The sequence below is a fragment of the Paroedura picta genome, chromosome 5 (assembly GCF_049243985.1).
Source record: "Paroedura picta isolate Pp20150507F chromosome 5, Ppicta_v3.0, whole genome shotgun sequence".
Taxonomy (NCBI): Eukaryota; Metazoa; Chordata; class Lepidosauria; order Squamata; family Gekkonidae; genus Paroedura; species Paroedura picta.
The window spans coordinates 64,260,604-64,284,778 of record NC_135373.1 but is presented as its reverse complement, the minus strand read 5'-3'; the positions used below and the strand labels follow the sequence as shown (position 1 = coordinate 64,284,778).

The 24,175-nt window shown below is 43.5% G+C and overlaps 1 protein-coding gene and 1 long non-coding RNA gene across 4 annotated transcripts in view; one reads left to right on the top strand and one right to left on the bottom strand.

Annotated features, from left to right (window-relative positions):
- Positions 1 to 15,260, bottom strand: part of TRABD (TraB domain containing) — a 35,741-nt gene extending 20,481 nt beyond the window's left edge. The window contains exons 1-3 of one of the 3 annotated variants that reach the window (XM_077338299.1): positions 15,013 to 15,260; positions 4,856 to 4,912; positions 2,339 to 2,417 (exon numbers count right to left, since the gene is read on the bottom strand). In XM_077338299.1, coding sequence (XP_077194414.1) covers positions 2,339 to 2,417; positions 4,856 to 4,879 — 103 coding nt within the window. In that variant the 5' untranslated portion in view covers positions 4,880 to 4,912; positions 15,013 to 15,260. Of the gene's footprint in view, positions 1 to 2,338; positions 2,418 to 4,855; positions 4,913 to 14,328; positions 14,348 to 15,012 lie in introns of those variants that run through there. The other 2 variants (XM_077338297.1, XM_077338298.1) reach the window with 2 other exon arrangements.
- A 28-nt stretch (positions 15,261 to 15,288) lies between these two features.
- Positions 15,289 to 16,784, top strand: LOC143837879 (uncharacterized). The gene is made up of 3 exons (XR_013231133.1): positions 15,289 to 15,328; positions 15,926 to 15,944; positions 16,645 to 16,784. It is a non-coding gene; the product is annotated as an uncharacterized LOC143837879 (long non-coding RNA).
- The last annotated feature ends 7,391 nt before the right edge of the window (positions 16,785 to 24,175 follow it).

The window sequence follows — 24,175 nt, the reverse complement described above, 5'->3', positions numbered from 1 at the left end:
CCAATAAATCTGATGTGAATAACAAAGGATTGACATTTAATAGTTGCACTCTGCCCACATAAGGCATAAAAAATCCAATCGATGTAAAAACAAAATGTCTGATAAATGCAAGAAGCCTCCCCAAGTCATACCTTAATTAAATTGAACCTCTGAATGAAGATTGTTTCAAAAGCACAAGGATACAACCAGTATGGTGCAGCCACCAGGCTGATAAGGACTGGAAAGTCCCATGTTCACATTCTGAGATGGCTATCAACCTCACTAAGTGGCCTAAGCTTAGATCACTGCAGTCTGTCAATCTATGTCACAGGGCTGCTATAAACACAAATATCAAGATGGGCTGCCATGTCAGTCTGTCTGCAGCAGCAGAAAACAGCAAGAGTCCAGCAGCACTAACAAAAGACTAACAAAATTTGTGACTCATACCCTATCGCAAATTGTTAGTATTTAAGGTGCTACTTGCTCTTTTCTACTGCATGGATAAAGAAGAGATTATTTATTTCCTTCATTTATACCAGCCTTTCTCTACTTTTTGACCACTGAGAAACTCCTGAAACACTCTTCGGGCTTCAAGAAATCCCCAAAGTGGTGCAATCGTGCAGAAAATGGTTGGGAGCTTAGCGGTGTACATGTCCACCCAGAGCCCCTCTCCTTCCCAACCCTCCAGGGCCATCATTGGCCATTTTAGGAGAAGGGGTTTAACATGACCCTATATAGTCATATCACCTGATAAATGTTCAACACATTTTTAAAATATATTAAAAATTAATTAACTCCCACCTATTCGGGAAGCCCTTTCATGGCCATCAAAACCCCCCTGGATTTCATGAAATCCTGATTTATACCTTTACTCCCCACCCCACCAAGGGGGACCCAAAGCGGCTTGCACTACTCTCTTCGCTGCCATTTTATCCTCACAAAAACTAGGATAGGAGAGCGTAACTGGCCCGAAGTCACCCAGCATGCTTCTATGGCAGAGTAGGGATTCAAGCCGAAGCAGCAGCTGTTTTTTGTACCCCCCTTTTTGCTATGTCCCCTGAAACTCTGTTTCTGGTAATCCTTTCTCCCACAAGAAAAGGATATTAGGGCATTTTGGGCTGCTGCAGGGGTCAGGGGGTGGGAGGCAGGAACAAACAAATGCAGAGTTTATGAAGCTTATAAAGAAGAAGAGTTGGCTTTTATACTCAGCTTTTTATGACCTGAAGAGTCTCAAAGCAGCTTACAACTGCCTTCCCTTCCTCTTCCCACAATAGATATCCTGTGAGGTATGTGAGGCTGAGAGAGCTATGAGAGAACTGTGACTGGGTCAAGGCCATCCAGCCAGCCACATGTAGAAGAGTAGGGAATCAAACCCAGTTCTCCAGATTGAGACCACTGCTTTTAACCACTACAACCAAGCTGGCTCTCAATTGCTAATTTATTTAGGGAACAGAAAATAAAGCCTGCCTCACATCCTTTGATTTAGTGAGCATATTCACTAGCCTCAGGCCTGGCCTATGTATGCAGCAGAAAGAAGTGGGCTGGATCATGTTAAGCCTTAAGACTGGGCTATACCACAGTTGAATGGTCTCCAAGTATAGTGTACTAGGAGATTATAGTGTACTAGTTAGCGTTGGGCTGGGATCTGGGAGACCATGGTTTAAATCTACACTCTGCCATGGAAGCTTGCTGGGTAACCTTAGGATAGTCACATACCCTGTGTTCCCTACCTCACAGGTTGGTTGTGAAGACAAAATAGAGTAAGCTGCTTTGAATCTCCAGTGAGGAGAAAGGCAGAGTATAAATGAAGTAAATAAATAGAGCAAAAAAGCTCCCCCAAAAGCATAGCACACTGGAGATAAGGAAAGTCTACCCTGTTCCCATTCTACTAGTTTTCTAGTAGCCAGAAGTCTGGTTTTAATACTGGTGAGCATGACAAACATTCTCCTCCCACGCAGCCTTGATTCACACGTGGAAGATAATGAGATGACATTAATGAGTGGCATCACTCATTAATCACTTGGCCAGTAGGCCAAGAATTGCAATTTGAAAGTGTCCCCCTTTATTTTGAACTTACTGCAAACAGAAAACCAGCACACTAGCAAAGACAAGGGATCAAACAATTTTCCCTGCTCTATTAGTCTTCCATTTGCACCAAGTTATTTATGCAAAGAAACCTGGAACTGCAATCTACCACTTGCAGTGTGAAATGGTGAAATCCATCCTTCTTCCTCAATATTCAACCAACCCATTCCACTGGACATTTGTAATCTTTCATTCAAACTACTAATTTCAACCCATGGACTCTTATTATACTGTGTAAAACTGTAACTTTAGAACAACCAAACTAAGAACATACAGATATTTGGTGCCATGTCTGAAGCATCTTTTGGTCCATCTCCTTGGGCATCAGCAGAAGATGCTGGTTCTACAGCAGCCTATGTTGAATAATAAAAAAGGAAGAAAGATTTTTTGCATTCTTTTTGACACTGATCAAATTATACCAAACCAGAAGTTGGTCAATTTAACAGACTATAAAGTTGAAATGTATTACAACTTTTTCACACTCTGGAAATCTATCCTATAAGAGAAAAACTGTAGTTCTGTGCACACAACCCCTCTGCGTGCCCATTTACCGAGTAGGGAAGGAGAGTGGGCATTCTTCACAGAGGATAATAGGCAAAAGCTTGATTTAGGGTGCATCAACAATATTTGTTAACTAGTAATTAAGCCCACTGTAAAAAAAATACAGCGGGCGCTAGCCGTTCCCAACCGCCCTGGCAGCGCTGGCCAGGCGGCTGAGAAGGGCTGGGCCCCTCCGAACTCCCCCCCCCCAGGCTGAAGCCGTTCCCAGGCGGCCGAGAGCGCGATCGCCTCCTCTCCGAGCAAGGAGCCAATCAGGGCAAGGGGCTGTGTGCGGCTGGTGATTGGCGCTTTGGGTCTGGACTGACAAGCGGAGGGCCCAATCGGGAGGCGCTTTGTGCCTCCCGATTGGGCCCTCCACTTGTCAGTCCAGGGGAAGGGGCCAATGGGCACTCTTCCTCATCCCGGACAGGGCCCGCCCTCAGGGCCCTTACTGCTTTATTTTATCCACTCTGCAGGAGTGGTTAAAGATGTGCGTTTTTAAACACCAGTAAAATTTAAACCAACTTTGACACACACACAATTCCATTGTATAAAGTCATAGGGCTATCAGGGTATACCCTGAGCTTTCTATTTGCAGCTTCTCCTGTTGTGGATAATTTAGCTCTCCACTGGATTAATTTGTCAGTTTCCTTTCTTTGCTTGCTACATCTTATGGTGTGGACTGCACTGTACAAACAGACATGTAGGTTTGGTGAAACAATATTCCAGGCTTTGAGTTCTAAATCAAAGTCAAAAATGAGAGTCAAAATGAGCCCCGGTATTGCTCGCTTTTGAGATAATTCTTCATCAGTAACGCTGTGTCAATTTAAAAAATTTTTCCCTTTTATATGTCTGTGAAGAACTTTAACAATCATTTACGAAGTATCTAATAATATCAACTTGCCAATACAGGTAACACCATAACTCACTGTCACAAGGGGATCCTAAATTCTGTTAATAGCAGGTGTGATTGACTGACACCAGCTTATTTCTTGAGTTTCTATGGTTGGCGGATCTTCTGTTTTTGAGTGAGTTCAACCTGAGATCTCTTTTTGCCTCAAGAATAACACTCTTAACCAACAACCACATAAGGCCATAAGAGTACTCCCTTTGTAAATGCACACTCATCCTATCCAAATGTCATCTAATAGGGAGTGTGATGATGTTCTTTTCTACTTACCACACTATACTGCTGTTTCCAGTGAAAATGTAAGTTTTGAAGGGACAGGAGCTGTCCAAAAATCCAAACTGAGGGATAATAAAGTAAAACTGACCAGGACAAGTTGAAACTCTGCTGCCAACTTAGTTTTATACCAGCCCCAGCAAACCTCATTGAAATATTATTATGTGTTTTCATAGTTACCCAAGGGGGGGGGGGTCAACAATCTGCTATCTCCACAGATCTTTAATTTACCTTTTTGTTAAACTGACCCTAATCTCCACATCCAGCTTCCAACTACCAACCTCTGTGAGAGTAATCCTCATCATATCTACTCAGAAGAAAGCTGAGGTGCTTACTCCCAGAGGTGTGTTCAGAGGTGCTTACTCCCAGAAAAGTTCTCATAGAATTGCAGTCTAAACTGTTGTCAGATATTAATCTTTTCCTCACATTTATTTATTTACTACTATCAAAGCTGGAGGGGGAGGTCCCAATCAGGGTGGACATGGATGGACAGGGCCCCAGACAGTCTCCTTCCAGGAGGTGGTTTCCCAAATATATAAGGGAGCGAAATAGAGTTAAGGATTATTTAAATTTCTATACCACCCCTCTCAAGCCAGTCATCTCGGGGTGGTTCCTATCTGATGGGGTGATAAAGTACTCTTACTGGCTTCTATATTGCTGGGATAAATTGCTGCCTTCTCCCTGTTACTGCAAGATGCTCAACATTCAAGCTGACAACAGAAGCAAGAAAACACTGAGTAGGATATTTCTACCCCCACATTTGATGGAGTATCTAACTTGGTGACTAAGTTAGGAGGAAGTGTGAACTTCAGCCTGAAGGCTCAGAACCAGTTCTATACTGGGATACAAGCAATGGCATGGATACAGCAGGATGCGACACTCCCGCACAAATAAAGCAAATCTGGTTGCTGCCCATGAGAAGTGCATGCCACAATAAACCAATTTTCTCTCTGAGGTCTTATACCATGCTTTGAATTTTGGTTTCCCTATAGAATTGCTGCTGAACCAGAACATGAGTGGGGTCCTTTCTACTGGCTACTTTGGATGCTGCTGCTCTCCAGACCTTACCTCCTGAGGTGTATCGCCCTGCATCACTGGGATGTCCTTTCAATGACCAAAGATAACCTGTGAAACAGTTCAGAAAGGAGGATATGAAGTACTCAATTGACAAAGATTAAAGCATTCATTTTAAAAGATATGGCCAGTACTCTTCTGAAGTAACAGAAGCAAAAAATACCCAAACATGAAATTGACTTAAAACCTATAATTGTACAAGTATTGCAATGAAGACAGAGAGAGTGACAGGATATGCAATTTGTCTCATGGGTCCTTGGATTTCAGTGTTATACATTTGCCCAAAAGGGGAAAAAATACAGTGAAGTAAGAGCTTTGACATTTTACCCAGAATCCAGTAACAGATACTAATTAATCTGGCGAGCTAGGTTTGATTCCCCACTCCCCCACATACAGCCAGCTGGATGACTTTGGGCTTGCCACAGCACTGATAAAGCCGTTCTGAACGAGGAGTAATATCAGGGCTCTCTCAACCTCACAGGGTGTCTGTTGTGGGGAGAGGAAAGGGAAGGCAATTATAAGCCGCTTCACGACTCCTTCAGTGAGAAAAAAGTGGCATTTAAAAACCAATTCTTCCTCATCAAGACTGGTCAAACATAGCAGTGCCACTTTTCAATTATTCTCTGCTTTTCCACCTCTTGAAAAAGAATATTCTCCTCAGAAACTCAGAATGCAAACAAATCACCTTCTTTTTGGGTTGCCAGCTCTGGATGCAGAGAAACTCAGAATGCAAACAAATCACCTTCTTTTTGGGTTGCCAGCTCTGGGTCAGGAAATACCAGGACATTTTGGAGGTAGAGCACAGAGTGGGTGGGATCTGAGGTGGGGAGGGATCTCAGCAGGATATAATACCATATCCACCCACCAAAGCAGCCATTTAGTCCAGGGGAACTGATCTTCAGCTGGAGATCAAGTATAACAGCAAGAGATCCCCACATGTCAACTGGAGGTTCACAATACCACTGGTTTGCAGTCGTTCAGTTGCAAAGCCCTTTTCTACCAATAGGCCACTCTATAGTGTAAATATAGCCATCCCAAGCGTGAAATATCCAAAGAAATAAGCTTTCCAAAGAGCAAATTGTTTGTAACCAAGTAACTCAATGACTTTCTATGTTTGGGGGCAACTTGTGGCACAGGCAGTAGGGGTTTGTGACATTCTATGGCTGGGATAGAAAGGTCTCCCTTTCACATGCTAATGAAAAAGAATACCAGAGGCAAAAGTACCGCAAAATTTGTAATAGGAAAGTGGTACCAGGAAGACTGAAAATCCTTATCAGTTTTGCTTCCAGTTCTAATCACATTTGGTGACATATTAAATACCCCCACACACACACACTTAAGAATATACGTAACCCACAATCTAGGCAAGCTCCAATGACCATTTGAGGAACTTGTAAAATGAGGATGATCCATATGGTGGAAGCAAGCCATTGTAAAAGAAATGAAACTTCCTTACGTTAGCCTATTTATGAGAAATCTTCTTTAACCATAGTTATTGTTTTCCCCACTCACACAAGCAACAGACTCCATCTTTCTCTTTCTGGTAAGCACCTTTAGCGAGACAAGTAATGCATCAGTGGGGCAAGCAAGTTCAGGCAACAAGAGTCTTTCTCCCAAAGAAAACAAAACAAAAGACTGTACCACTGTTTTCAGCACCACAGATTCCCAGCACTGAGAATGATGCTTTCATGATTTACATGAAGAATTCAAATCTAAAATATTTTATAGGCAGATACTGATTAAACTAGAGCCTCTTGTGGCGCAGAGTGGTAAGGCAGCTGTCTGAAAGCTTTGCCCATGAGGCTGGGAGTTCGATCCCAGCAGCCGGCTCAAGGTTGACTCAGCCTTCCATCCTTCCGAGGTTGGTAAAATGAGTACCCAGCTTGCTGGGAGGTAAACAGTAATGACTGGGGAAGGCACTGGCAAACCACCCCGTATTGCGTCTGCCATGAAAATGCTGGAGGGCGTCACCCCAAGGTTTGATCCATTTCATGTCACTGCTACTTAGAACAGAAAATACTGCTAACCTATAAATTAAAAAACACAGGAGGAAACAGGACACTAAACCCTGCACGGAATTAAATAGTCTGTGCAACTGCATGTTCATCTTTTGTGCAATGCATGTGAGAGGCATGCCCCCATTGCACTCTGTTCCAATTAGAAGTTCTTTTTGAACCCTGTTTAGACTCCAGTAAATAATAAACTATGGTTTGGCAGTATTATGGAACTTCAGGCTCACTTGCACAAACTATTTCCATGGTAATTAATGGACATTTGCAATTTTGTTCGAACAACAGCTTGCTTTCATTGTGTAAAAGCAGGATTGCCACCTGTGCTGCAGTCTTAATTTGCACAACAAAAGCCAACTGCAGAGACAGAGTTCAACCCTCCAGAGTTCTCCTTTCCCTGGATGATGCCTTGGAAGTCTCAGATTTGCAAGCAGCAGGGAGGTTTATTTCCATCCAGCTCCTATATGTGCCAGACCCCTCTCTTGCAACCTTGGAAGTGGCTTCACTCTTCCTCCCTGGCCGTTCTCTAGCTGGCCTTTTAAAGGTCCCTTCTTCGAAGGCTGGGCATTCTGCAGTGACAAGGCCTGAGGCCCCATGTGTCTACTTTGCCCTGTCCTCCTGGGTTTCCCCACAGACCTGCATTCTGGCCAGGCCTGAGGGGACCAAGGCTGCCTGTTTTCTCCCCTGTCCCTCTTTCACAGGATACTTTGGGCAGCATGCTCTGGAACTGGTCCTCCAGCTGCCAGGCCAGGCTCAGTCGCAACTCCTTGGCCATCACCACTTTTCAACTCCCAGGGGCTGCTAGGCCCAAACGCAGGATGGGCAGCCATTCCTGGAGCCAAGCATCTTACCACAGCCTCACTAGTTGCCGTGAGTCTGCTGTAATCTGCTGAATTGATGCTTCTCCTCCACTATGGCCTCCTGGGCTCTTTGGTGGCTCAGGCTGTGCTTCTTCCCATTCCAGCCCTTGCTCCACTATCCCTTGCTGTCTGCCAGAGCCAGGCAGCCGCAAGATTAGGGTAGCTACAGCAGGGAGTTTATGAGATGAGAAGTGATCCCCAGACAGCCTAATGTAGTTACTTGTCTGTTACATGTGAATTTTCCACTATAATGTTTTATTCTCCCTGAAGCTAGAAAACAGCACTGCTTAAAGAACATAATCAATTTTTGGCTCAATGTCCTTGAGCTATCCAGATCTGGTCAACAGTTTTAGAAGCAGAAGCTTGGCAAATGCCCCTGTGCAGGAAGCTATACTGCATGTGTTTCATATAGCAGAAATGTGTCAGACTTGCCACTCGCATGCAGCATAACAGGAATATGCAATCACTGGAAGACACTGATAGTGGGGATTGCCACAGACAATGATGCAGTCACAGCTGTGACTCCTGGGTGAATCACGGGAACTTTCTCAGAAAGGATAGTTGTAGCATCACACTGCTAGAAAAGGAACCTATGAGTTTGGGAACATCAGTAAAGCACCAGACTAGATCACCACTGGCACAAGCGATTGAGGGAGTCACTTCCTGTAAATATGTGTATATGTGTGTGTGTGCGCACGCTTGTTAGTGCATAAAACCCTGTGCAATCCAGAGGTTGCATTGTAAAATAGAAATAGTAGGGCAAATAGCTCAGAAGCTGGGAGCAGTCTCTGCCTCTCGGCTGTTTCCCCCAATCTTCTTAGTTCCCATAAATGTCTGGGAATCTCCTCCCCTCTCCCCCTGGTTTTCACACAAAAAAAAAATTCTCATACTTCTCGGATGCTAAAATATGCCCATACATTTTCATCTTGGGAAAATGAAATTCCCCTTCCCTCATCTCATCTACAAGTACACAGTGGATAGGCCCCAAGCTAGGCCCCATCCCAGAGTAAGTTCCACCTCTTGGCACTTTTGTGTCTAAGTGTTTGCAACCATACATACATTCATAAGATTCTCTTTAATAAGTACAATCTCTTTGAACACACTGGGGAAAAGAGTCACTTCAGATTTTTATTTATATTTTCTAACCAGCAGCATTTAATTCATACTTGCACCATTAATTTTTTAAAAAATAATTTAATCATATTGACTGCATTTTGCAACCACTGAAAATTAAACTGTAAAGCAAAACACTGAATGACTGAGATTATTGTTCAAGTTCTTTTTGCTGTTCCTTTATGTGACTATCCAAAAGTGAACTTACAAAATATAAACACATGAAAATATGAAACTACTTCATATTAAATCAACATCAGTATTATCTTCTCAGCCTGTCAGTGGTTCTCTAGAGCCTTAAGCGATCCTCTTAACTGTAGATGCCCAGAACTGAAGTTTTACCACTGAGCTACAGGACCTGCTCAGACACAGGTTAGCTTCACCTTAATCATACCTGAGTAACTATTATCAGGATGGCTATGACTACACTCTCTGTCCACAGTTGTGGTTACACTGCAGCTGAAGTACATGAAGTGTGACATTGAGGAAGGAATCAACTTCAGTCCAAGACAGTGTATACCAGAAATTCCCAGCTGGGGGCCCACAGGAGTTCTGAACAGAGTCCGTGAAAGCTCTGAAGAGGAGTGTTGTGTGTGTGTGTGTGGGGGGGGGGGGGGGTTCAAAGCTGTCTTCTCAGCTCCTTTTCTTATTTTCAGCCTACATGAGGCAGAGCTGCCAAAGTAGTAAAGGCGGGAGGAGGGAGCAAAAAGAGGGTTAAGTGATGTCACTTCTGAGAGTGTGGCAGGGGGTGTGGTCAGCCGATATAACTTCCGGGGGGGGGGCTCCTTGGGGAGCCTCCATAGTCAAAAGCTTGAAATGGCTGGTATACACAAAGTTTTTTTAAAAAATTAAAATTTCACTCAGTGAACTGTTTGGAAAGGAACAAGGAGCTTAGGAAGACTGGCTCCAGTTTTCCCCTAATCTCTCCAACAACCAAGTGACACAACTTTAATTCACTTTTTAAAGACTTTGTGCACAAAAGCTTTGGCTGTTGCACAGAAGGGGAGAAGTATGCATGCAGTATCCATTTTGCACATAGTTCTTTAACTTTATTGTGTTGAAGCAAATGTAGCTCCTACCTGGGCTCAGGTGAGTGGGTGGTAACAATTACTCTAGATTAATGAACTCAGAATAGAGTATGACCTCAGACAAGTGCCTCCAGATCAATGTATACTTCATGTAGTTCCATTTTTATCCAACATTCTGTATATACAACTCATTTTTGTAAATGAAATGTCTAACAATCCACCTACGTCTTCCTATGATTTTTTTTAAATGGCCAGAGATTTTGGGGTGTTTAGACTTTCAGAACAATTTCAGGTACAAATGATAGCAGAATCAAACTGCTGAATTTTGATGCCATGTTTTAATACCCCAAACAGATCTGAATTTTTCAAGTAGGTAAGTTTGTAACATGGTCAATCATTCACACAGAAAATTGATTCCTGATTTTATACATCATGAAAGAAATCCAGGAATGTCACAGGCTAGGCTAATTTTTATTGCACATTTAAAGGATCACTACCTTCCTGCTCTCCTTTATGCTGATGATGTGTTCTTACTGTCCAGAACCCCTGTGGTCTGAACAGATCCCTGGCAAGCCTGGAGAAATACAGTGAGGAAGAAGCCCTGGTAATAAATGAATTAAAAACTAAGGTAATGGCCTTCGGCAATCGACCCAGCGTTAGGACCTGGCACTTAACTGGAAAGAGGTTAGAACAGGTGAAGTCCTTCAAATACCTGGGAGTTACTTTTCAGGCTTCAGGATCAAGGCACGAACACTGTGTAGACAGTTTGCAAACATAGGGGAGAGAAGTGCCCTCAATATACTTAAATTCAGCCTATTTTGTTCCAGAGGCACTCAAACTCTTTCAATCTAAGACAATTGCTCAAATGGTTTACTTTACGGGACCTTTTTAGGGCCACCAACCTCTTGCTTTGCCCCACTTGAGTGAGTTCAAACAAAATTTCTTAGAGCATTACTTCAGGTTCCAAACTGTGTTTCGAACTCATGGATACATTTAGAGACAGGGTTTACAAAATTCAAAGCGAAAGCAGTAACCTCATCCATCACTCTATGGTTAAAGGCGCCCTGGGCCACAGCTGGTTTACTTCCTTCAATCCTCTGTGATAATTTTAAATCCCAGTGGCTGTTGGCCACCGAGAGGGAAATATAAAATTAGGCTTTTCCTCACTTTCACTCCTTGGGTTAGGTTACGATCAGGCAAAACTGATCTTTCTCGCTCCCCTAGGTATGGTGCACCACTGTGTTCCAGATATATTGAGGCATCAGTGGACTATCCTGTTTGGAGACAAGGTACTAAAGGAGAGCATTCACACTGGCTAGATGCTCTGCGTTGCCTTCTGCCATGCTGGTGGACCACTTCAAGAAAAGCCCAGTAGCTAAAAGACTCTACCCCCTGTAATTCTGGGGAGATAGAGTCAATCGAACACATCCTCTTAAGGTGGAAATAGATTCATCCTCCCATTACTCATGGATTCCTCCAACAGCTCAAACAAAGAAAAAGTTAATTCCTCCTGTGGAATAGTAGGGGCCATATTATTAAGCAGGTTGCAAAATTCTGTGCGCATGTGCTTAGCACACAGGAAAGACAACTTAAGCTTAAGTAAAGATTTTTAGAGGAATTTTACTATGCATTTTTTATAATGTACCCATCAATTATACAATTTTATATATTTTAAATTTTGTACTGGCTCCCTGATTATGCAATTTACTGCTGTGAAATGTTTTTTTTCTTGCTATCTGTTTTATCTGGCTGCAATGCTGTATTTAAATTTGAAATTTAAATCACTACCTTAAAAACAAATTAGCAACAGAATCTGTTATTTTGCTAGGGGATTTAAAATGGAGTCTCTTAGCATTTTGAGAGGAACTGGTGAATACCACCCCAAAATGGCCACCACAGCACTTGGATACAAATGCAAATGAAATTAGAGAAAGGGAACAGAGGAGAGGAAGAGGGAATTGTACAAAAAGGCAAACCTGAGGGTAACAAAAAGAAGGGAAGCCTGAAAAGGGAACGGGACCATATACTGGTTTAAAATACTCAGGTGCCTACCAGTTCTCCTGGCTGTGGCTACCGTATATTGAAGCCATGGAAAATGTTTTCATTTGAATGACGACCAGCAACAAGCTCGTCCTTACAGTGACCCCACTCTTTCTGAACAGCTTGGCAAACACCAGGGACAGTAATGGTGTGAGCCATAACATCCATGAGCATCACACTGGAGAACCATGACCTAATGGATACGCCTCAGTAATAACACTCACTTGGAACATCGTGCACCATGAAGCTTTGGCTTTCAAGTCTATTTTCTGAGACATTAAGTCCATGAAGATAAGTAAACAGCAGTTGTCATACCAGTCACACCAGTTTTACACCATGCTTAGTGCGTGACATGCACTAATGTAAATGGGGAAAGAATCAGACAAACCTCTTGGCCTCAGAAGCCTACTTCCCATGAGTCTGGCTGATCTTTCCACTTAGCACAATCACAATGGATTCATTTTATGTGCTATTGTGAAACCTACTGAACTGAAACTCTTTTCCTAAATGAATTAATGGTGTAAAGAGGAGAGTGACAACTACAGACTAAAGACACTAGACTAAACACTAGATTGCGCACATTTTTAACTCTTCACACAATTCATGTATTTATTTATTTATTTATTTGTTTGTTTGTTTGTTTGTTCGTTCATTCATTCATTCATTCGCCCACCACTCTCCTGGGACTCATGGCAGGGTACAATATAACCCCCCCCAATAAAACATAATAAAACCCCATCCCATAACAAACAACACAAAGATAAAAGAGGTTAAAAAGAGATTGGGGGTATAATCCCTCCCCACATCCCTGCAGCCGTCCACCAATCAGGGTAGGGTAGGCTGGATGTTATTGTGTAACCTGAGGAGGGTCCCCTGTTGTTCCTAGCTCTGACCTCAACCAAAGACCTGGTGGAAGAGCTCCATTCTGCAGGGCCTGATAGCTCTGTTAGGGCCCTCAGCTCTCCCAGGAGCTCATTCCACCAGGTCAGGATTGAAAAGACCCTGGCCTGGGTCAAGACCAGGCATGCTTCTTAGGGGCCAGGGACCTCTGTTAGATTAGCACCCGCAGAGTCTAGTGCCCTGCGGGGGACCATAAGGAGACAAGCAGACCCTCAGATAGGCAGGACCCAAGCCGCAAATGGCCTTAAAGGTTAGCACCAAAACCTTGAACTCCTTACAATGGTAAGGTGTTTAGGTCAACAGAAACTCCCTGCAGGCACCACAACTGGAGAGGTTTCCATACAGCAGACTGGCAGATAGAGTTAACTTGGCCTGCAGACTAACTCACTAATCACTTACAAGCCACAGACATCTGTGTCCAATGGTTGTAGCTGGCTTGCACATCATTCCATTCTTGGCTGATCAAAAATACAAGCTTCAGTTAGTCTCAGTCATTACAATGGTGACAAACTACTAATTTTGAGTAGTCAGTGGCTAGTCAAAGACCCTAAAGCAATTTACCAGTCCTGAATAACAAACTTTCAATAAATATCATGCTTTCAGGAACTATTTATTCATTATTACCACACAGAAGCCTCTATGGTCTGTCCAATGGAATTTGATGACCATGGTGGAAATCCAAATGGAAATGTATTAAAGATATTTTAGTCTGCCTAGTAGAAGACTTCTGTAGTCACTTTAAATTAGTCCACATGGTTAGGCTCCCTGCACAAATGGGGCAAGATTTTTCATACCACTGCAGATCTTTTTGGGGCAGCAAAATGGATCCCCCAATAGTCACATGACCTGCATCATGAATCCACTACGCATCTGCAATGTAGGTAAAAAACAATTTTAGACATGCTAACACATTTCAGCAGGTTTTGGAACACGTGGGACTGAAATCTGCTTGCTTCAGTTTCCTTGTTTAATCACAGCACCCACAGCAGTTTTGAGTTATGTTCTCACTAAAAAAAATTCTACTGTCAAATACTACAATTGCTCAGAAAACACTTTAAAGGCAGAGTAGCATTCTTTTCACTGTTAAACTTATTCTCCAACTATCTTCCAGATACTCCAGGCCACATTATCTATAACAGCAAAGTTGTTCTGATGTTAGAAACGAGGCCTTGGGCTTTTTGCAGACCTGACATTAGTACTGACACAAAAATGGGAAATATTATTCCATGTTGTTAACAATGGTTGCCTATTAAAATAGTCTTCTTTTCTAAATGGTCCACAAGCCCAGCCCCTACTAATTAATTAATACACATGAATAAGTAGTTACACTGCTTTCTAGAAGAATTATCCATACAGGGTAAATGGTTACCTGAAGTGAACCCTGTGCACTGGTCTAAGTGATGATAAAATTCAAATACGCTGCATCCCCCCTCCTTCTCAGCTGAAAGTAACTGCCATACAAATCACTCTCTCATGGGGGGAGGGGGAAGAGATCACATAACTAGAAGAGCACTTACGTGTCCTTACGACCAGTTGTCGGATTCCTAGTTTTCTGCAGTCTGGCCCTAAAGCAGGCTCGAGAAAAGTTTTCTAATCCCAGCATCCCCAATACTATATGCCACTACACTCTTGCTTAAATACTAACGTGTAACTTTTTTTTAAGGGGGGGGGGGGTCTCCCCTAACGGGAGAACCACCTAAAAGCAAACTTTCCCAAACGCCTGACGTGTGTTTCTCGCACAAACCTATGCCACAATATATTCGTTATTAGTTTCTGAAGCCCCACAAGACCTTTCAAAAGTGTTTTCCAGGTAGGCGAAGCAGGCTAGAGAGTGTATGGTGGGGGTGGCGGCGACAAAACAGATCGACCGATTTTCGCCGTAAACTTTTTCCCTGTAGCAAATCCCGTGCCAAGAAATACGGAATACCGATGGTTCTTCTCCTTACTCTCCGTTTGTTTCCATGCCCTTACATCCTCCTGGCCATTTTGGAGAAAGGTCCTGGAGTAGCTTCCCCACCCGCCCCCTTCAAACGAGACCCCGCGACAGCTTTTGCACAGCTGTAGCCCCCAGGCGACTGACAATCCTGCCATGCCGCACTCATTGCAATAGCAACGATTCCCTTTTGACCAACTCCGCGCTGCCTGCTCAGCCGAGCAGGAAATGCAAAGCCCACCTTCACCCCCCCCCCACCCGGACTTACTTTTGCAAGCTCTTCTGCTCCCTACGCAGGGGACCGTTGTAAGGTTCAGAAACCCCTGAAACTCTCCACAGAGCCGGGAAGGAGCTTTGCAATCAAGAGCAGAAGGGGGGGAGGAAAGCCCTCAAAGAAAAAGAGCCCTCCGGATACTCGCCGCCTATTAGCCCGACAACATGTTGTATTAGTCATTCATATGGGGAGGGTGGATGCAACGCTGCACCGCAGCGCCTTCTGGGCACTGTAGTTCAGCCGGGCTTCCTGCTTCCCCTTGCCTGACTCGGCAGGAGGAAAGATGCGCCGTTAAACTACGACTTCCAAGGTGCAGAGCGCAGCGCATGTGTAGTGTGGCACCCGCCCGGGGGGGGGGGGAGGAGGAGCAGGGAGTGTTTGGCGCTGTCATGTCCTGGAGGTTCTAACGTGGCTCGGCCGTCTTTCTTAGGCGCCAGTTTTGCAAGTGGCGACCGGGAGGGATTTCAAGCAGCTGGTGGAGGGGTAGCGCCCACGTATACCTCTCGTCCGGAAGCCTCTGCATCCCCCCCCCCTCCCCTAATGCAGGGTTTCCTAGAGCTGCCGCAACTTTGCTATCCGAACCTAGTTTGAGACCAGAGGCACTTTTAGGACCAAAAGGGTATCATTCTGGGCAGAGGCTTCTGTGGGTCTGCACGCTTCCTCATATGCTTGTGCATGCCGATCTTTGCACGTTTGCTCGGAAGCCCTGTTGAGTAGATCTTACAATGAAAATGTGGGTTCTTACAAAAGTCCCTGAAAAGTATTTAACGTTTTGCAGAAACGTGTTACATATAGGGTTTTCATTGCCCGTTGGTACACCCATATGGTGAATATATGAGCCTTCGGGGAGGGCAGTATATATAAATATAATAAATAAATGTAATCTTTTCTTCTTTTTATCTTTTAGCTGGCAATTGGTGGAGCAGGTAGTCCTCTCAGCCAATGCGCTGCTGTTGGTGCCACTGGATTTTTTGTTTTGTTTATAATATGTTTCCACTTGTGGCGATTGGTGGCGGCAGGTTTGGCCATATGGATAGTCAATCGCTGGTTTCTAAGGACTTCCTCTAGTTGTTTAAGCCATTTTTTCTTTGGCGCTAATTGTTGGATCTTCTATTCAGTTCGTCGTTCTTGCCAGAGGAGTTTATGAGGCAGTCTGCTGCTGTTCATTCTGCAGACACGGCCAAACCATTGCAATCTGCACTTTTGGATTTGTTCTATAATTTGTGGCTGGTTGTCACATTTTGTCCAAATTGTCTCATTTAGATTATGATCATATAGAGAGACACCCAGAATCTGCCACAGATATTGCATTTGTAGGAGTTTGTTTAAGTCAAGTGCTAAATGTAATACTATGTATCATTTTTGACTTTGTAATATTTGCCAAGTTTAATGTATTTATTATATTACTAGAATTAAAGCCCGTTGTAGCTGATACAATGGGTGCTAGCAGCAGGGAGGGTGAAAAATAGCAAAGAGAGAGGGAGGTAGAAAGAAGAGAGTGATTAAGATAGAGGAAGAGGAAGAAAAAGAAGAGGAGGAGGAGTTGGTTCTTATATGCTGCTTTTCTCTACCCGAAGGAGGCTCAAAGCAGCTTACAGTCGCCTTCCCTTTCCTCTCCCCCAACAGACATCCTGTGAAGTGGGTGAGGCTGAGAGAGCCCTGATATCACTGCCCGATCAGAACAGTTTTATTAGTGCCGTGGCCAGCCCAAGGTCACCCAGCTGGCTGCATGTGGGGGAGTGCAGAATCGAACCCGGCTCGCCAGATTAGAAGTCCGTAATCCTAATCACTACACCAAACTGGAGGGTTTGGGGGAGGGGAGGAGTTGTCCAGTCTGTAAGGGCATGAGCTTGAATATGTGTGTTGTGGGGGGGGGGGGTTGTGGTGACAAATGAGGGATGGGTGTAGAGAAATGGGTATCAAGAACCTGTGGTTTGGAATGTTCATTTAATATGGGAGAGGGCTGACCTTTGGGAATTGTGGCATACTGGTTACAGATGAGCTTTCCAGAGCCATGTCTTCAGATATGTGAAGGGAAAATCAGACTGGAGATTCTTCTTAGGGGGAGATGGCATGGCAACCAATTCCTCCCAGTTCTGTATTCCATCTCATTTCCCTTCTTGTGTGAATTAGGCTACAGACACCAAAATGTCCCTCTGCCCTAATCTACATGGGGTAGTCACAGTACACAGGTGTCCACCCTGCTTCTTCTGTCTCCATTTTTTTACTGTTGATATGTTATGTTCACTGTTGCCCCTTAGAAGAAGAACTGGATTTTTGAACCCTGATGTTTACTACCAAAAGTAGTCTCAAAGCAGTTTACAAACACCTTTTCCCTTCATCACCCCACAATAGACAACCTGTGAGGGATGTGGTGCTGTAAGACCTCTGAGAGAACTGGGAATGGGCCGCAATGACCCAGCAGGCCCCAGGTGTCTCAAAGCAGTTTCCAATTGCCTTCCCTTTTTCTCCCCATAACAGACACCCATGAGGGAGGTGGGGCTGAGAGCTCTGAGAGAACTGGGAATGGCCCACAGTCACCCAGCAGGCCTCAAGTATCTCTAAGCAGTTTAAAATTGCCTTCCCTCCCTCTTCCCATAATAGGCACCCTGTGAGGGAGGTTTCTAGGGAGGGTGGCAAGCGTAGGAGCTGGCCCAATCAGTGTGTGGCCAGCTGTGCTGGCTGCAACCTGATTTGCCCATATTAAAGCGCAGACACCCCAGACACGTTCCTCCCATAAGGGCGTTTCACAAATATATAGAGGAACCATGGATAAGAATATACTGCCCTCTCCTAAGGTTCAGGGCAGTTTACATAAAACAGGGACATTAGTTGTAACAATAATACAGTAGTAACAATTAGATTTGTAGTAGTAACAAAAACGTTTGTCTGAACATTATAAATATGTGATTTTGTTATGTTTTATAGATCACAACTGAGGAAGGTGAATTCACATTGAAACATTTTCTGTTAACTTCAAGCAAAATAAATACAGTACAAGACTACAAGCAAGACGTTTTGCTTCTTTATTGATAAATCCAGCTCGGCACAGTTTTCTTTGTATATTATAGCAACTAAAGGGAGCCTTCTCCTGGCCCCAGGTAAGAAACATGATCAGTAAAGAGGTCAGGCCAGGTCTTCTTGCTCCAGGTGATGATGTCATCACCCAGTGCCAAGGAACATGACCAGCCAAGGCAGCAACTAAATGGAGCCTTCTCCAGGCTCCACCTGATGGTCGTCTGTTCCTTGACACTGGCTGATGACATCATCACCTGGAGCCACGAGAAGACCTGGCCTGACCTCTTTACTGATCATGTTTCTTAAGTAAGCAGCCTGTTCCTTGGCACTGGAGGTTATGGGTCCTGGAAGATATGGAGTGAGAACAGAATCTCATTGGGTTGGTTGAAGCACCTGAAGGATGCAAACCCCCCTCTTGGTGTCTGATCTGGTTTAGTGGATCTGCTGCCCTATAGGGGTGTCTCTTTGCCTTCAGGCATGCTTTGCTCAAGTATTTGTAAATATGGCAAACATGCCATAAGTCTTCAGATTTCTCTCCTCCAAAGGATTTTTCTCCTCCAAATCTTCTCTCCTCCAAAGGAAACCAACCAAGCAGTGTTCTTGGAAATCAGTGCTTGGAGAACTGGTGCATGTATATCACCAGTTTCTTCCTTCAGTCCTGGGAGCTCCTCAGCAACAGTGTCCTGCTGTAACTTCTCATTTTGTAATTCCATTTTTTTCATCATTTGATCATCATTTCATCAGTCACCTCACTGATATTCCCCCGTTCTTCTAAAGCAGCTTATGTCATTCTCCTCCATGTTATCCTCGCAACTACCCTGTGAGGTAGTTTATGCCAAGAGAGTATGCCTAATCTGATACTAAACCCACTATGCAACACTGACTCTCATGTCTGATATTGTTTTGCCTTGTTTCTAGTTTTTGTAATTCTAGTCCTATTGTGTTGCTTTCAGGTGTCTCAGGCTCATTGATTGTATTGGTTTACACCATATAACCTGCCTTGAATCTCCGGGCGGAAATTTAAAAATGTAAAAATGATAATCCTGCTAGCACCAAGAAAGAGGCATACCAAGGGATTCAACGAAAACCTGTGTTAAAGTATAAGAGGCATTGATAGATATAGTCACTAGAGGGAGCTCGTATATCTCTCTTTTTAAGTGTAATATGGATGGACATAAAATGTATCCCATGCCATGGACTATTTTACTTCAGACCCATTGATCAGCCAGAAGGCAACATGGGATTCAGCCAAGCTTGACTACATGTGTGGCAGGATGAGGAGGCAGTATGGGCTGTACCACTTTACGAAGCAAGTGGAAACAGTTGCGTTTTGAATACTGTCCTGTAATTGAAATGTCCTACAAACAAAATATTAGCGCATCCAGGTAGAAATCTGTGCTGTGGTTTTGAAGCTGTGCAGACATCCCCTCCCTGAAATTAAAAAAATACAGTGCTTACTTTCTTATCAGACATCAGCTTATTTTGGTGTTTTGCAACACATCATTTGTATCTTAGCTTATAAAAGTGTACTATTTGGTAAATTTAAGATATTTAAAATGTGTAGATGCCTTCGTTTTCTGCAAGCAACTTTACAAACAGACCCAATATTAGAAAGAAAGATATGGACTCCTACACCTTACATTACCTTTGCACATGGATCTTTTTTTTTTGCCATATGGGAGGTGAGGGAGAGGGAGTTGAAAATAGAAATTACGCATTCATTGCTGTCTCATTTAAACCCAGTAGTGTTCCTCTAAGAACTTGTCATCGTTTGGAAATGGAACATACATAGTAGAGTTTCAGTTGAAGGTTAAACATTGTCATTTGTCAATATTTAAGCCACATAGTTTTCTTACCTTGCTATAAATAGTACAAACTGTTGATCTCAAATACTTGTTTTCCAATTCACATTTCTAATTAGCAGAGATCTTGTCACTGTGGTGCATGCCATGGTAAAATTTAAATTATTAAACTACTGCAGTGTGCTGTATTGTGGTCTAGACTGATGCCCATCATGACTTTTACAATCTTGCCAGGAAGAGGTATTGGAGTCATTAGTGAAAAAGTCAGATTACAGCTGAACATCAAGGAGACAAAAGTAATTGCTACTGTGGAATTACACAACTTTAAGTCTGATATGTATTGTTCTTTGTTCCTATGTAAACCGCCCTGAGCCTTCGGGGAGGGCGGTATATAAATATAATAAATAAAATAAAATCATCAATTCTCCCCTAATGGAGGGGGCAGTAATTAGGCATCTGATCCCCCTCTGAGCCAATCCACTACCCTTCCTTAGAGGCAAACATTTCCCTCTGGTTTTCTTTCTTTTTACAGACTGAGCCATCCTAGTAAGGTGTTTCCTTTGCTGAAGACATGTCCCATTCTATCATTACACTACAATATATTGGCTATTGGCTCAGCCCAGGAACTTGAAGGTAGGGAGCCCCTTGTAACCAGGGGTCATCAACCCCCGGTCCGCAGCCCAGTGGCGGGCCGCAAAGGCCATGGTACAGAGACCATTACAGAGACCATTTTTTTCCTGAAAGCTTGCCTAAATGTAATAAATAACCAATTTGAGTGTTGTTGCCATTTTTGGTAATAATAGTCAATGTGAATAGAAATCTCAAGCCTTTATAAAATAACTTTTTATAGTTCATTGCCTTCAAGTGCCGAGCCTTTGAATGTATCATAGAAACAGTGACTGTGAAATATTTCATCCGTTGCTGAACATAATCAGGAACCACTATATATATTGTGTCCAGAGCGAATTTTGTGTCATCAGCTGCAGAACTCTGTATTTTGGCATCTATGTTTCAAATCTGCAGAGTTGCTTGGCTGTTTCTTCCCTCCAGTAGCATGGCCAGCCACAGCAGTATTTTAAGTGAGAAGGGGCTTTTCTGTGGCCTCCCTGTCAGGGAACTGTTTGGCAGAAGGGGAAAGTCCCCCCCCCTAAAAAGGAAGGCCCTCAGGCTCCCCTGCGTTGCTCTTGGAAAGGCCTCCCTCCCCTCAGTCAGGGCCTGTCAGAGGCTCCTTTGCAGCAGGCCTGAAGGGGGGAGGGGGAGCACTCTGCAGCCTCCGGCCAGCTCTGTCAGGGTTCTGAGGCAATTTGCAGTTGGACTTGACAGTTAGGACAGCCTTGGGGCGAAAAGGGCTGGCGCAGCCTGTCCAAGCCTCTGTTCATATCCCCCTTGGCAGCCCTACTGACCTCCTCTCCCTGCAGTGGTCAGGGGCAGACTGGCAGTGATGTTTCCAGATTGCCCCTGGCTGGGCTGGGTGGGTGGGCCCTGTCAGAACTTTGGCCCTGTCAGAACTTTGGCTTCGTGCCGTCCGACTGGCTGGAACTGTGGCCTGTCCTGGTGAGGGCCCAATTGGAAGGTGCTTTGCACCTTCTGATTGGGCCCTCACTCGACTGGATAGAACTCTTGTCTGTCCTGGTGAGGGCCCAATTGGAAGGCGCTTCATGCCTTCTGATTGGGCCCTCACCTGGACTGGCCCTGCCCACTCTCCGCCCACTTAGGCCTTAGCCTTTTATGTTTATACAGCGACAGCTGTATAAAGATATTATTTTTAAGGGAAAGGTGCTGGTGACACATACATTTCATAACATTTATTCTAATAAGTAAATTTGCAGACAAGTCCAACCGATTAGTAAACACACAGAATGCTATCTTTAGTGATCATCGTGGTATTTTTGTTTCCAGAGTGTGCGCTAATGTGGTGTTCACACTGGTGTTCAGTGCATATGGTGCTTGAAACTTGTTCATCAGAATTTCTGAAAGACATTCTGCCAAGCCACATAGCTGCAGTTAAGGGGGGGGTGGAATCGCAGGAAAAGTGGATCTGCAAAACGGAGAGTAGCAGGGCAGTAAATTCAAAACTACTCCTGGAGCAGCCAAAAATTGTGTAACATTTTTTTACAAACATTGATGATTCAAGAATGTCACTATGGCAGTTTGCATGTGTGTGGAAATGGTTAAAAAGTGTTAAAATGAGATGCTTGGCATTTTTTGCTTAAATTCACACCATGTAAAATTTCTAGCTGCTGTCATCTCACTATACATTTGCATGATAAAAGGACTATTAGGATTTCTCCCTAATTACTAATGAATATTCAGGAAAATATATGAGGTCACAAATATTGAGGAGCTTTGAAGACTCCTATATTAGTTATTCTTTGTGTTCTAGTGCAAATGGATTTTATGCCTTGTGACCTTTCTGGAATAGTTTATCAATTTATCCCGTGTGAAGCTGATGTTTGTCTCTAATGATCTTAATCATAAGAATGGAACTGTAGACCACATTTTCTGAATCTAACTGCAAAAACTAATCCCTGTTTGCCTATAGAGATACCCTTATATAGAACAAAAAATGTGCTAGACATAGGATGATCTTAGAATGACAAAAAACAATAAGGTTCAAAATGGCAAGGGTTCAAATCTGGCGTACAAAAATATCCTAGATTTTGGAAGAATGAAATAACTATGATCAATGCCTGTGTCCCCAGAGATCACTGTTCGTTGGTGTGTTTTAGCTCCAGAATTACCATACAAATTCAAGTAGCAGCAGGAGTGACCAAAGGAATAATAAATTGTTTAATGAACCATCTGCAGTTTCACAGTGTGCAGTTTGACACATCTGACCAAATCTCTGAACAAAGCATATGCTACTAGTAGGATCCATGCCATTTCAGCTGTTCCTTGGAAACTGTGGTAACTCTGGGCCTAATATACACCAACAAATTTGACCTCTAATAATGCATAGGTAAAGGTAAAGGTATCCCCTGTGCAAGCACCGAGTCATGTCTGACCCTTGGGGTGACGCCCTCTAGCGTTTTCATGGCAGACTCAATACGGGGTGGTTTGCCAGTGCCTTCCCCAGTCATTACCGTTTACCCCCCAGCAAGCTGGGTACTCATTTTACCGACCTCGGAAGGATGGAAGGCTGAGTCAACCTTGAGCCGGCTGCTGGGATTGAACTCCCAGCCTCATGGGCAAAGCTTTCAGACGGCTGCCTTACCACTTTGCGCCACAAGAGGCTCATCTAATAATGCATACACGGGTTAAACCCATCATATTTTCCCAGGGCCATATGTTATAAATCTGGAGACTTGTTTTCTTTGTGTCCTGAGCCCAATGTTTTTGTCCTGTTCTAAACTTTATTTCTGTTCAAGTACTTTTATATTCAACATTTTAAATTTCATGTTTCATAACTGATCTATTTTGCATCTACAGTATTCATTTCATCATTAATACATATTCAATATTACATTTTTGCCATTTCTGCATATTGGCTCCCCCTACTTTCTGCCACTTATGGCCACTTACCAGGGTGGGAGAAGAGCTGTAGGGGGAGGCCAAGTAGTGGCAGGTCAAGGGCCCTGAGAGGCACCACACCCTGAGTGCCAGTCCTGGCAGCGTACTCATTGGCAGGGCTGCCTCCCTCTCACTCAGGCCTCCCACCTGTTGGGAAGGTAGAGGGGGAACATTTAAAGGGAGTGCGCAGCAGCCTAGAATCTATTGTAACTTTTTCTCAACTTGTTTTACTGCTACTAGTGTATACAGTATTGCACGTATTTCTGACAATGTGCAGAATGTTCCAAAGCCTCCAGGCAGAGCCCCGTCCACGCAAGGAAGCTTTGGCATGTTCATCAAGCTATGAACATGCTTTTCCTGTGAAGGTGGGGGGGCGTTTAAAGGGGGGCTACCTCCACTTAAATTCCTCCTCCACACTCCTTTGCAAGCAAAGCTGCATGTGAAGGTGGGAGTGGAATATTTAAAAGGAAACACTACCTCGAGCCCATTGTATTCCAGAAGCAACAGGCTTTATTGCTAGCAAGAAAATAAAAGATATTTCTGTTCAAAATCCACTTACTTATACACTTATATTCAGAATTTGTTCTCATTCTGCTTCTGCATTACAATATGTTTATTTACAAATTTAAAACTTTTTCTCATTCTATATTTGTCTCCTACTTGCATAAGACACATTCTGTCTCTCCTCAAATTTTGTAATTGTTCTGTTTTCTCAATCAGGTTGTTAATTTTGCTATTACTGCAAAGTCGGCAAGTTTATTTTCCCATTCTTCTGAACTTGAACAGATGCTTAATTTCTATTTTGCTGTGTAGATATTCCAGCAACT